At 41.1% G+C, this 12,816-nt stretch overlaps 1 protein-coding gene and 1 long non-coding RNA gene across 4 annotated transcripts; one reads left to right on the forward strand and one right to left on the reverse strand.

Annotated features, from left to right (window-relative positions):
- Positions 1 to 491: 491 nt before the first annotated feature.
- LOC147532471 (uncharacterized) lies at positions 492 to 3,534 on the forward strand. 3 transcript variants are annotated; one of them, XR_015227950.1, is made up of 8 exons: positions 492 to 565; positions 1,303 to 1,445; positions 1,569 to 1,608; positions 1,715 to 1,821; positions 2,219 to 2,335; positions 2,429 to 2,496; positions 2,647 to 2,741; positions 3,374 to 3,534. It is a non-coding gene; the product is annotated as an uncharacterized LOC147532471 (long non-coding RNA). The 3 variants fall into 3 exon arrangements; XR_015227949.1 differs by having other exon boundaries at positions 2,429 to 2,741; XR_015227951.1 differs by having other exon boundaries at positions 2,219 to 2,280; positions 2,399 to 2,741.
- A 5,149-nt stretch (positions 3,535 to 8,683) lies between these two features.
- LOC147532472 (uncharacterized) lies at positions 8,684 to 11,076 on the reverse strand. The gene is made up of 3 exons (XM_086649960.1): positions 10,963 to 11,076; positions 9,335 to 9,403; positions 8,684 to 9,211 (listed from the first exon to the last, which is right to left on the reverse strand). The coding sequence occupies exons 1-3, from the start codon at positions 11,074 to 11,076 to the stop codon at positions 8,684 to 8,686; spliced, it is 711 nt and encodes a 236-aa protein (XP_086506086.1).
- Positions 11,077 to 12,816: the final 1,740 nt, after the last annotated feature.

Raw genomic sequence — 12,816 nt, forward strand, 5'->3', positions numbered from 1 at the left:
ATCTTCTTCTTCTCGGTCTAGGGTTAGATTTCATCTTCTTCTCGTACTAGGGCTCGATTTCATCTTCTTCTCATTTTAGTGCTCGATTTCATCTTCTTCTTCTTGTTCTCGTGCTCGTCCTCGATTTCATCTTCTTCGATCTCTTTATCTCTCTCTCTCCTCTGCAGGTCTTCTTCTTCTTGGCTTTTTTCTGGCGGCATCACAGTTCGTTTGCATATCCTGCCACCAGGTTTGTTGTTCTTCTCCTTCTCTTCTTTTTCTTCTTTAGATAAAGCTTTATAACATGAAACCCTAATTTGCTTTGGAAGCAAATCTATTCAGGTTTCGGAGTTTACATAACTCAATTGTTACCAGGTTTTTTGTGTTCTTCCTCTTCTTCTTCTTCCAATTAAGAGTTTATATAACTCTATTTGGCTGCAAATTTCAGTTTGAGAGTTTATATAACTCTGACTGTTCCAATTTCAGGATGTTTGTTTTATTATGATTTTTGACCCATCTAAATAGCTGATGTATGTTGATTTTGGGTAGGTTCGACCAAAGAGAAAAAGTAGACAGAGATAGAGAGGTAACCTTTTCTTGTTTCTTTTTCTCTGGTTGAGTATTAGATTCATTTTAACACCATAATTTTGATGTTTTTGCTTATGGCCTTATGGGTAGCTAATGGGTAGGTTTCAATTGGCTGCTACTTGTTTGAAATTACTTCAAAAAGAGATAAAGGTTGTTCCTTTTTTCCCTGTTCCTATTTCCTATATAGAGCTAAGTTAACTTCATCTACTAAGTCTTATGTGTGTGTGTGTGTGTGTGAACCATCTTCATTAAGTCGTGATGTTAAGGGTTCATACAAGAGTTGGGTTACTTAGGTTTTTGTTAGGCAGAAGGTTCTTGCTTGAATTGGTCTAGTATATTGGCAAACATGTCATGTGCAACTAATTTCAGTTGTTTTTTGGTTATAAAGATCCTATATTTGGTTATGGAGCTCGATTTGATTAAGTAGTAAGTAGTAACATGTTTGTGTCTCAACTAGAGATACCAGAGTCTGATTCTTATTTTTTCTGGAAGAAATAAAATCCTAGATTTGGGCATTAGAGGTTGTATTAAACATTAAAAATTTCGATGTTAGGATGTATAAACTAGTAGACCGTTTTAACTTGATAAAGAAAATCACCATGAAGTTGCATATATCTTTGTGGCTCAGTATTATATAAGTAGCATTCCCCTATTGACTTGTTTTACTGTGGATGCTAATGTTCTCTTACCTATTTCAAAAATCACCATGGTTGCATCTGTCTCTTTCTTTTTCAGTGTGTGAAATGCCAAAAGGAGTTGTTTAAAGGAGTTGAAATCGACACAAGTTTGCCCCATTTATCATTTAAATTTCAGTTGTATGATCTAACTGGAATGCCTCCTAAAGGTAGAAAATTATGGTTTAAGGTGGCTGACTAAAGGTAACAAGAGAGTTCCTTACAATATTCTAAGGCATTTAGTAACAAATTTTTTTGTCGTTTTAAGCTGGTTGTTATATCACTCGATTTCATTTAATTTATTTCTCATGAACCTTACCTGTGCAGGATGATGCTGATTGGTCGACTTTATATAGGAGTAAAAGAGGTAGTTTCTCAATGAAACTTTTTGAACCTTATTTTGGTATATCCGTGATTTTGATTTTTTAGTGCAACTGCGCAAGCCGGTGCTTAAAATTCTTGGGTTACACCAGGGTCAAAAGCTAATGATGATGGGAACTACGGACTAAATCGTGGAAGCTCAGGAAAAGGCCCAGTTCTTATAGAAGATCTTCTAGAAGAGAAACTAGTTGTTACTGTGGTGAGAATTTCTGATTTTTAGCTCCATCACAATACCAATATCAGGGCTAGCAGTAATGACCACATCTTTGTTTTTTTCGTTCAAAAAAGAGCATGGTTTGTTTGAGATCAAAGAAGATGATTAGTAATTTAGACCCAATAAGGATTTTGCTTCTAAGATTCGTTTAGATCTAGATTAATGGTTCTAACATTATTATGTTGTGACAATCTTACATGTCAGATGAAATTTTTCTTCTTTTTGTTCTTCCTGAAACTTAAATCTATTTCTTATTATTAACACTTTGATGGTTTTGTTAATCTTTATCCGCTCAATCAAGGATCCACAATCTTCCTTAGTCCTCTTAGTCTAGCTAGTATATGCATTTAGTGTTTATAGATCTTGATAATTGTTATTGCAGGCCATAAGATACAAGCTAATGTCGATGAAAGTGAATCAGACGAGCCAGTAAATCCACCAAAGGTTGAAGATTAGATTGATCCTTTTCCTCATCGGTTGTTTACAAATTCTGATGAAGGTTCTTATTTTTGCTCAGCTAAAAATTACCTCTTGCATTCTAATGAATGAAGTATTGAACCAGATTTTTGGAAATGTGAATCTATTGATTCAGGGGGGACAGAGTCAATGTCAAGGAGATCTATCCACATCAATTCAGAGAAGTTAGAGTTCCAGACAGAGGTTTCTCGACTTATAGATATCATTATCAACTATCTTTACAACATCAAGGATTTCTAGTGAAGAGGAAACATCTATTCACCTATCTAGCTTATTAGTGGTTGCTTTACTTATATATGTTACTTACTCATAATTTTCTTTTGTTCAAAACAGCTGAAAGCAGCACCACATCATCTAAAAATCAACAATGCCAAGAGATGGCATCGACGGAAGATATTGAGAACCTTGCCATTTGTTTGCTAAATATGGTACACTTTTGATTCATCTTTTCTGTTCGACTTTTTGAAGGTTGATAAAGGTTAATATGAAAATCATGGTCATTATTTTTCCTATTTAATATCGTATAATATCACCATTACATTAGAATACTGAATGTCAAAATATTTTAATTTTAGGTGAATTTGTCATTTCCAATAGGTATGGATGTTAGCAGTAGTTCTAATTTGAACATGACAATAAAGCAAATTTAGGTGCCAACTTATTTTTAACGATCCCAAAATCATAATCTCGATTATTTTTGTCTAATTTACTTCTTAAGCTGAGTTATTTAGATCGTTTAATCTCTTGATGTTTATGACTCCAAACTGTTACAACAAAAGTTTTTCAGTTTTACTCACCCTTTAAGTCTAACTTGTTTGTACTTGATAGTTGATACCTAGATATTATACATGTTGGTATTCGTAAGATCAAACCGATTAGGCTTGTTTAAAAACATTTATCTTTTGTTAATACTTATTCAACCATTTAATTTACAACTTCAATTGTCTTATTAGTTTTCCTTTGCTAAAGCTGATTTCATATACATAAATTTTGGATTTGTTTTCTTTATGTATATATGTAGTGTATGAGATTTGACAGGATTCGTTTTGTTTCGTTTCAGGGAGTATAAAATCTTTGATGCGCTAATGGCAATAGTGTTTTCTGGTAGCGATTCAACATGTGGCATGGTTGTGAATGTATTTTGTTTATATGCTTTAATTAGTTGATGTTGTAACAAGAAAGATCTTTTGTTAAACATTATTAGTTACGTAATCAATGTATGGAAATTTACTTTTAAAAGTTTGTTTTAAGCAGGATGTGAATTACCTTTAAATAAAGAATCTGTATATATTAAATGATGCCTATGAACTGTCCCAAAAAAAAGCAAGAAAAGTTCCCACCAAATTTTCAGGGATACATGTTCATTGTCCCCACTGTAAATGAGAGAAAATTTCAATCACATTTTTAGGGACAGTTCATCTCTGTCCCGAATAATTGTAGCTAAAGGGACAGATATACATCGTCCCCAAAGAATTATTGGGGACAGACTTTATCCGTCGCTACATGTGTCCCGAATACTATTTGGGACGCCTCTTGCTGGGACGGACAAAAACTGTCCCCAATAAACTAATGGGGACGGTTTTCACATTTCTGGGACAGTTTTCTACCGTCCCTAATGGCCATATTTTTTGTAGTGATCATACATCAAGTAGCGGAGCTGACTCGAGAGAGAGAAAGGGAGAAACTATGGGGAAGAGCGGGGATCCATCAGCCCCCTCTCAGTCGAGAGATATTGGAGTCAGAAAAATCAAAGAATTTCAAGTGTCCATCACTTGACCACTACTACGACTTGGAAGATTCAGAAGTGTTCATCAACAATTACACTGCAGTAATGAACCTCTACACGACCAACCAGAACGTATGGTGTGTGGTCTTTGCCACCATACTGAAAGGGCCAGCCCAAGCCTGGTATCAAGCGTTGGCACAGGGTTTAATCAAGTCTTTCGAGCAGCTCGTCCAAGTCTTTTGCGACGCTTTCCGAGGCAGCACAACAATCAAAAGAAAGACCAACGAGCTGTTCAACGTGGTCCAAAGGAAGAATGAGTCTCTTTTCATCTACTAGCAGAGGTTTCGAAACCTCATGGTGCAGATCCCTGACCTAGAGTCGAAGGTCGCGTTCGCTACTCTGAAACGATGCTTCAGAAAAGACGACATCATAAGGGATATCTCCAGCAAAGAGCCCGATACACTCACAGAGCTGATAGAAAGGGTCCAACAATTCATAAGAAAGGAGGAGAACTATCGAAGGATGAAAGGAGGTGGCCAACATCCCATACGAAGGAGAACTATCAAGGAAAAACGAGCGAGAGGAGACAAGACTTCTTAGGGAACGAGACCGGAGCAGGAAGTCGAGACCTGATTTCACCGCATACACCCCGCTGACAAAAGGCAGGGAGCAGATTTTGCAGATACTCAAATCAAAAGGAAGAGTAGAGCTGCCCAAACCCAACGACGACAGAGAGGAGTTCGACCCTAGAGACATGACTGCATGTTCTTTCCACCGAGGGTACGGTCACAACACCGACAGTTGCCAACACCTTAAGAACCTAATAGAAAAAATGGTGAGGAAGGGCGAGCTGGATAAATACATTTAGAAAGAACAGCAGCCCCCTGAGTATAAAAACAAAAGGTCGGCAAACAGAGGAGGAATCGAATCAGGGTTGGACACCAACGTGCACTCCACGACTGCCAGGAAGACAGCTACAGGGCCAGAAGAGCCTACCAGAGTAATGGGTAACATCAACACCATTGCTGGAGGACCAACCTTACTGGGAATACCAAGGGAAAACAGCGCAGATACGCCAACAAGGCAAAACCCTCGCCAACTTTGTTTGTTAAGCCTAGCGTGGAAAGGCCGCCGATCATCTTCACAGACGATGACCTGGTGGGGATAATCATTCCACACATAGACCCGTTGGTAATAACAACATTGGTAGCCAACTGGAACGTCGGACGTATCTTAGTCGACACAGGGAGCTCAACTGAAGTCATTAGTGCACGTGCTTCCAAAAGCTCGAGGTAAGTCCTCAATATCTCAAATCATACAAATCTTGCTTGACAGGATTTGGCGACAATCTGGCAGAGATCGATGGAATGGCATAACTACCGATGCTGATAGGAGACAGAGAAGCAAAAAAGGCTATAATGCTAAACTTCCCCATAGTCGACAAGATGCATGCTTACAACATCATATTAGGAAGGAACTTCCCAAGGGAGTCAGGAGCCATGATCTCTATGAACCACCTAATGATGAAATTCTCAGTCCCGAGAACGAACCTCAAAGGGACGATCAGATGAAATCAGAAGATAGCTCGGGAATGCTACCTAATTTCTGCCATGGGTTGTCAAGAGGAAGCAACCAACCCGGTCACCGTCGGTGAAGAAAAGGTCTTCTACGGGGATCCCACAGAGGACATCCCAGAATAAGACAGGAGCCCCCCAAGTATGACAAACAGCTCCCACAACATTTTACTTCTTTCAAAGTCGTTTACTTTTAAATAAAACCGTTAGGCAAAAGAGTAGCGCTACAAGCTACGAATTTTTATCAATAAATAGTATTTTTTATAAAAACGACGCGACGAAAGGAGGAGTCCCAGTTAAACTCATTGGGTTTTTTGATAGCCCTGGTAGCAAACGCAACGACCAAGGGACCTAAAAACAACCCCGGTAGCCAAGGCAACGACCGGGGCCCCAAGGAGGAGTCCTAGTTAAATTCACTTTGCTCCTGCAAAACAGATAATTCTGGTAGCTAAAGGCGACGACCAGAGGCCTCAAAGAGGAGTCCTAGTTAATCTTACTTTATTCGAGTAAAACGCGATCCTCCACCAGGGATCCTAAGGAGAAGTCCTAGTAAAACTTACTTTGCTCTGGCAAAACAGGCAGCTCTGGTAGCTAAGGCGACGACTAGAGGCCTCAAGGAGGAGTCCTAGTTAACCTCACTTTACTCGAGTAAAACGCGACCCCCCCATCTGGGGTCCCTAGGAGCAGTCCTCGTTAACCTATAGCTCTGGTAGTGAGAGCGACGACCAGGGGCCTAGGGAGAAGTCCTAGCTAAACTAGTTGTGCCTAAGCCAACGAAAACATCCCTGATAGCGAGTGCGAAGACCAGGGGCCCAAGGAGAATCCTAGCTAAACTAGTTGCGCTCAAGCCAACAAAAGCAACCCTGGTAGCTTAGACAACGACCAAGGATTCTAATGATAACCCTAATAGCTAAGGCAACAACCAGGCTCTAAAGATAGCCTTGGTAGCGAAAGCCACAACCAGGGGCATAACCCAGACTCAAGAATTATTCGAAAGCATTTATACAGGGTTAATTTGGGCTTTATTTTGCAGAAGGAATTAGTAAGACTATGTCATGATAGAATAGGTCTAAATTGTTATTGTTCTTGCTGGGGCGATCATTTGGAGCATGCTTAGTAAGTTAGGAGAATAACATTAGTAAGCATAGAGCTAACCGTAACATATGTATGTTTCGTGAGTTTTGTATGTGCAGAAGGAAGCGGAAAAGAACAAAAAAAAACTATTATAATTACACATCAGAATAAGAAGAAGGAGCAGCAGCAGGGTCATCGATGTCCACTGAAGCCCTAACGACCACAGTAAGAAGATGACCACCTCCACGACAACGAACCAGAAACCCGACGACTGAAAAGAGAGCAGGTTCAAAAGTACTCGTAGTGCCGGTCAGCGAGTGAACCAGGGGGTAGAGTGGTCTAGCCACGAGCAACACAGAAAGGTTGTCTTCATCCAGCAAGTCTCGGGGACGAAGGACATCTACAAAACCTTCACCAGCCACTTCCATGCATAAGTGCCTAATGGAAGAATCATCATTATTGAGAGACATGTAGAAAGCTACTCTTACATCACCACCGGGAAGAGTCCCACTGACCACTAAGAGAGCCACAACAAAGTACAGAGTGATCATATTACGCTTTCAGGCATATTTATAGAACAAAAGGGCCATCATTAATGGACACAATGATGGGCCTAAAAGGTGTTCCTAAAAGGTCTATACCGCGAGTGCACGGTGGTCAAGTAGTAATAATCCGGTAAGACTGGTCGATCCGCAGAGACTAGTCAAACCTATTCTAAAACTTAGAACTAGCACGATTTTTCAAATAATTTGGTTTTGGTGATGAAATAAAGTAACTAAAGAAACTAATGTTACAAGAAAAACGATGGGGGGAGAAGCCTAGGATTTCAGACTCCTCACATAAAATCACCTTTAGCACAAATAGTTAACTAACTAATTTTCTTTTTTTATAACTTAAAATTCTAGATAATAAACTATCCAAATTTCGGAAGATGTTTTCGATAAAATCGGTTCTTAGATCATAAAATTGTAATTGTCTTATTTTGAAAAACAAATCTCTAAACTATTGTCTATCAATCAATAAGCATATATCATCAAAGAACCGATTTTATCAAACTAAAAGCAATTTAGAAGTATAGACAATGAAAAGAGAATCAATTTAACAAACTAAAAGAAATTTAGACATTGAATCACAATCAAAGAATCAACCAAATAACACTATGTTTCTAAAGGTTCAAGAATGAGTACTCATCCTAATAACCTAGATGGAGAGTAGCAATCCATATATATCGATTAATCAAATAAAGCATGAGGAGATTACAAAATTCAGATTACAAGAAAAGTAAGAAAGAGATATCACCAAATAATAGATTCCTTAATGTTGGTGATGAACAAATGACGAAGAACCATCTCTGTTTACTACACTTCTCACTCTCTCACTCTCTCTAATAACAATCTTTCTGAAAATTCAATAGCAATAATCTCTTTCTCTCCAACTCTCCAGAAAAGCAGAAAGAAAAGAAAAATGATTCTGTTTCACTCTCTCTCTCTCTCTCTCTCTACAAACATTGAACTCTCTGAAAAAACAAAATAATAAGAAGAAGATTATATTTTTCTGGTTCTCTTGTTCTTCTCCCTCTTTCTCTCTAAAATTTATCTTGAAGTTCAGAGAAGGAGAAGAACAGATAGCTGCTTCTCTTTAGAACTTAGTTTTTTCATGTACCCCAAAGATGAGATCAAAGATTGTGAAGAGGAAATTCCCTCTTGATATGAAGGAGGAACCGAGAAATTAAGAGAGAGAGATAGAAGAGAAACCGAGAGTCAGAGAGAGATGTGGAATACAATTTGTATTTTTCTTGATATTAATTGTAAAGGTAAATACAAGTATATATTGGATTACAAGTAAATCTATTTCATTATAAAATCTTAACTAATCTTTTTTTTTTGGAAACAAACTTCATTAAAAGCCACTAACGGCAGATTGAGATTACAAATGAAGTTAGATAACAGACTAGACCTAACAAAACGTAAGGACTAGACAAACAAACGGAGCACACTTAGGTACTAAAAACAGATTGAGCTAAGTTGTGGGCAAATGTGTTCGCCTCACGTGATACCGAGTGGAAGGCCCTCTTTTCTAACCGTGACAACTGTTCTTTAGCCTCTGAGATAATGCTTTGGATCCGCCACGGGGCATGATCTTCACCGTCCATAACTGCTTCAATCACAACCTTTGAATCTCCTTCAAATATAACTCTTTGGAACCCTAAATCCACCACAATCTTAGTCGCCAACAGCAGAGCTTGAGCCTCACTCTCAAGTGGCGATTTAGGGTTTATCAATCTTCCCTCTTGGAACAATATCTCCCCTTCCTTGTTTCTGATTACCACTCCCACTGAAGCACCTTTGCTACCATACGCCCCATCAAAGTTAGCTTTGATCATGTTGTCTTCAGGAGGTGTCCAGAGGCGATCTCCATTGTCGAGTGGGCTTTGTTCCGTAACTGTTGATGATTCTCGAAAAGATCTGATGATGATTCCTGGCAGGTGTATACTGGTGTGATTGAAGTGGCTATTGTTCCTTTCCTTCCAGAAGAACCACAAAAGGTAGAAATAAAACTTTACTCTCTTTTGATTTGTTTTACCGAGTAATATGAGATGTCTGATAAGGTTCCCTGGTTCATCTTCTTTGGTGAGAGGCTCATGCACCTGTGCTAGAACCCATAGATCTGAAAATCTTGGGCATTCACTGAAGAGATGGTTGATTGATTCTGGTCCCTGGAGACACAATATACACTCTGTTGGAATCTTGGGCATACACAATATACATTTCGTATATACAAATAATGGTCTCAAATTATCCGACGAATTACCAAGATCTTTAGGCCGACACAATAACGGTTGAAATTAACTGAACTATGACTCCAGTACGACACTGGATTTGGACGATCCCTCGACGCTACCAACTTACTCTCTAAGTGAGCAAATCACTAACTTAGAGAGTGGGGGACAAACTGTAGTGGTCAAAAATCGTGTTGGGCCCACTTCGTCTAAAGGTCGCCTAGACCGAGCCTACTTCGAACAAATATCATTTGGGCCCGACCCACTTGCCTACTAGTTGGACACTCTCCAACGTGGAATTCGGCCAACTAAAGGTCCAAATGGCTCTAAGCCCTTGTGAACGTCCATCTAGACGAACAATAACCCATTAAAAGTTATAATGCTCCAAGCACCCCTTGGTCGCCCTCAACCGAGCCTGCCGGACACCGAGTCAACCTCAACTCCGGAGACCTCGCCACGTACTCATCTGACGAAGTCGCTCTAAAACCCCACGTCGCCTTAAGTACCGTTAGGCGATCTCAGACTACGAAGAGCCTAAGGTCGAGGCGGCGTAATCGTACGATCGAGTTACTCCAGGTGACAGATCGACGGCCGAGAATGAGTCTCCCTTAGGGTTTGAGGTCACCCTCGACCCCAATTATCTCGGATCTAACAGACTCCACGAGTCCATCAGTCGCCTATAAATAGAAGGAGACTCAGACTCCAAAGGCATCGAATACGAGCTAGAAAACGACTGAACACTCTTCTCTCTCTCATCTTTAGTATCTTCAGTGCTCTAGACGACGATAATCGACCTTCGAATTCCAGAAGACTTGAAGGATAATCTTCTAGGGGATCACTCTAGACGGCGATATTACATCTTCAAGCTCCATCACTCTCGAAGTCCTTCTCAAGTCCCTGTTACATCCCACTTCTTCCTTATCCAGAATCTCCGATCGAGACGACCTCTCGACCTGCTCCAGGAGATCAATCCGACCAACTATCCCGTAGAGTCGAAGCTCCGGCCACTCTACGAGTCTAGCCACCCTCCGACGATACAACACGGTGACACCCTCGGCATTCAATCGTTTAAATACTTATTTTTATAGTTTGCTGACTTGACCGTCGGAGTGCCCTTGGCAAGACACCATCCCGGTGTCCCCAAGACTTCACGGTTTTACTTGTTTTTGTCTGTCTACAGGTCCAACCGGAACTTCGTCCATCTCGAGGTCTAAAGCCCAAGTTGTCGGTGGCCCACCAATCGACGATCTACTAATTGTGTGATTTTCTACCGTCCACAGTTTGGCGCCCACCGTGGGGCCCCTTCAACTAACATCTCAGACGACCTCATCAATGGAAGAAGGAATGGTAGCCTCACCAAACGATGTCTCGACCCAGATCGCCGAACTCACTGCTCAGATGAAAGAAAATGCCCAAAAATTTAAGGCCTTGGAGGAGGAGAATGCCCTGGTTCGAGCGGAAAATCAACTACTTCAAGAAAAAGTTACTGAACTCACCATGGTGTATCCAACAGGACCTAGGTTTCGAACTCCAGTCAACCCGATGCAATCCTTGGTGACCCCTGAAGCAGGAAACTCCTCTAGCCAACCAACTGTCCAGTCTGGCACCATCGGCGTCTCGATTTCGAATCCAGTGACTAATACTACGACTCCGACAACGACATTATTACCATCTTTCCAAAGCTCAGCTCGAATCAATCAACAATCGCAGTCAATGACTGCCCCTCTTTTCTCATCCTCCCTTACTCTTCCTACTTTACTACCTACTAGTGTACCCTTTAGTCTGGTGACTAACGATCTGAACTCTGGCTTTGCAGGAACCCCCTTGGAGCAGGCGATGGCTAAAAAATTGACAGAGATGGAGGCTCTGATCACTCGCATTCCAGGAGTCCCAACCCCCCTTAGAAAGAGTCTACCACAGAGTTATGCAGACTCCCCTTTCGTCGACGCCATCGCCTTAGTGGAGATGCCGAAGAAATTTTCATTCCCAAGTATGAGAATGTATGATGGCACCTCAGATCCAGACGACCAGGAGGCTCTGATCACTCGCATTCCAAGAGTCCCAACCCCCCTTAGAAATAGTCTACCACAGAGTTATGCAGACTCCCCTTTCGTCGACGCCATCGCCTTAGTGGAGATGCCGAAGAAATTTTCATTCCCAAGTATGAGAATGTATGATGGCACCTCAGATCCAGACGACCATATTGCATCCTACAAGCAAAGGATGTTCACTGCAGCCATACCCAGGGACCTTAGAGAGGCTTGTATGTGCAAAAGCTTCGGGTCGAGCCTCATTGGTCCAGCTCTCCAGTGGTACACCAACCTGCCGAACAACTCCATCGCCTCATTTGCCCAGCTGACAGACACGTTCGTTGAACAATTCGCGAGTAGTAAGAAGTTAGAGAAGCTCTCTGGAGACCTTTACCGACTTAGCCAGAGGCGAGGTGAACCACTTAGAGATTATGTAGGGAGGTTCAACAGAGAGAAAGTCTCGATCCCCTATTGCAACCAAGAGACGGCAGTGGATGCATTTCGAAAAGGGTTACTTCCAGACAGTGAACTCTACAAAGAACTCACCAAGTTCAACTGCACCACCATGGAGGATGTCCTAGCTCGAGTTTGGATAGCAATCCGTTGGGAAGAAGACAAGTACCATCAAAATAGACACTACCCTAGCGACGAGCGGTCTCGAGAACGTCATTTGAGACGAACAGATCATAGGTCAGATGGCAGACACTTAGAGCCCTACACTACCTCAAGGCGACCTCAAACCCGAGACGATAGAAAACCACTTGATCCAACAGGTCTAACTGCCGAACGAACCAGTTCGCATCAGAGTTCCAGACTACAACATGAACATCGAACCATCTGAGTAGTAGGGCAAGGTGGACAAACTACAAGTCGAAGATGAACTCAACATTAATAAGAGTTGGAATGCAGCACATCTAAAGTTGTACCATTTCTAAACTCTGAACTTTTTTAATTACATTTCATCTTGAATAAACTTACTGACTTAAGCATCGGAGAGTCGGTGGCTACGCCACCGACTAACCCTCTAGCTTGATTTTTTGCAGGTTAGAGCATCTTACTGAGACAAACAGACGTCTCGCCAGAGGTGTATCTCTAACCTTCTAAAATTCTACCTCAAAAGTTTACACTGTCTTAAAAACTCTACTGAGTAACTTTTATACTGGAGGGTCGATGGTTCCACCATCAACCTCCCCTCTTACCCAATCGCAGAGCGACTACAAACGACAGGGGGACAAGCATGGCTGGAAAACAACACCTCCATCATCCACCAACTTTAGTCGACTCTAGAGAGTCTGGAAAAGTTGATTCAACTTCTAGGCT

This window comes from Eschscholzia californica, unplaced genomic scaffold, assembly GCF_041429995.1.
Source record: "Eschscholzia californica isolate CP2 unplaced genomic scaffold, dmEscCali1.0.p SCAF_6, whole genome shotgun sequence".
NCBI lineage: Eukaryota > Viridiplantae > Streptophyta > Magnoliopsida > Ranunculales > Papaveraceae > Eschscholzia > Eschscholzia californica.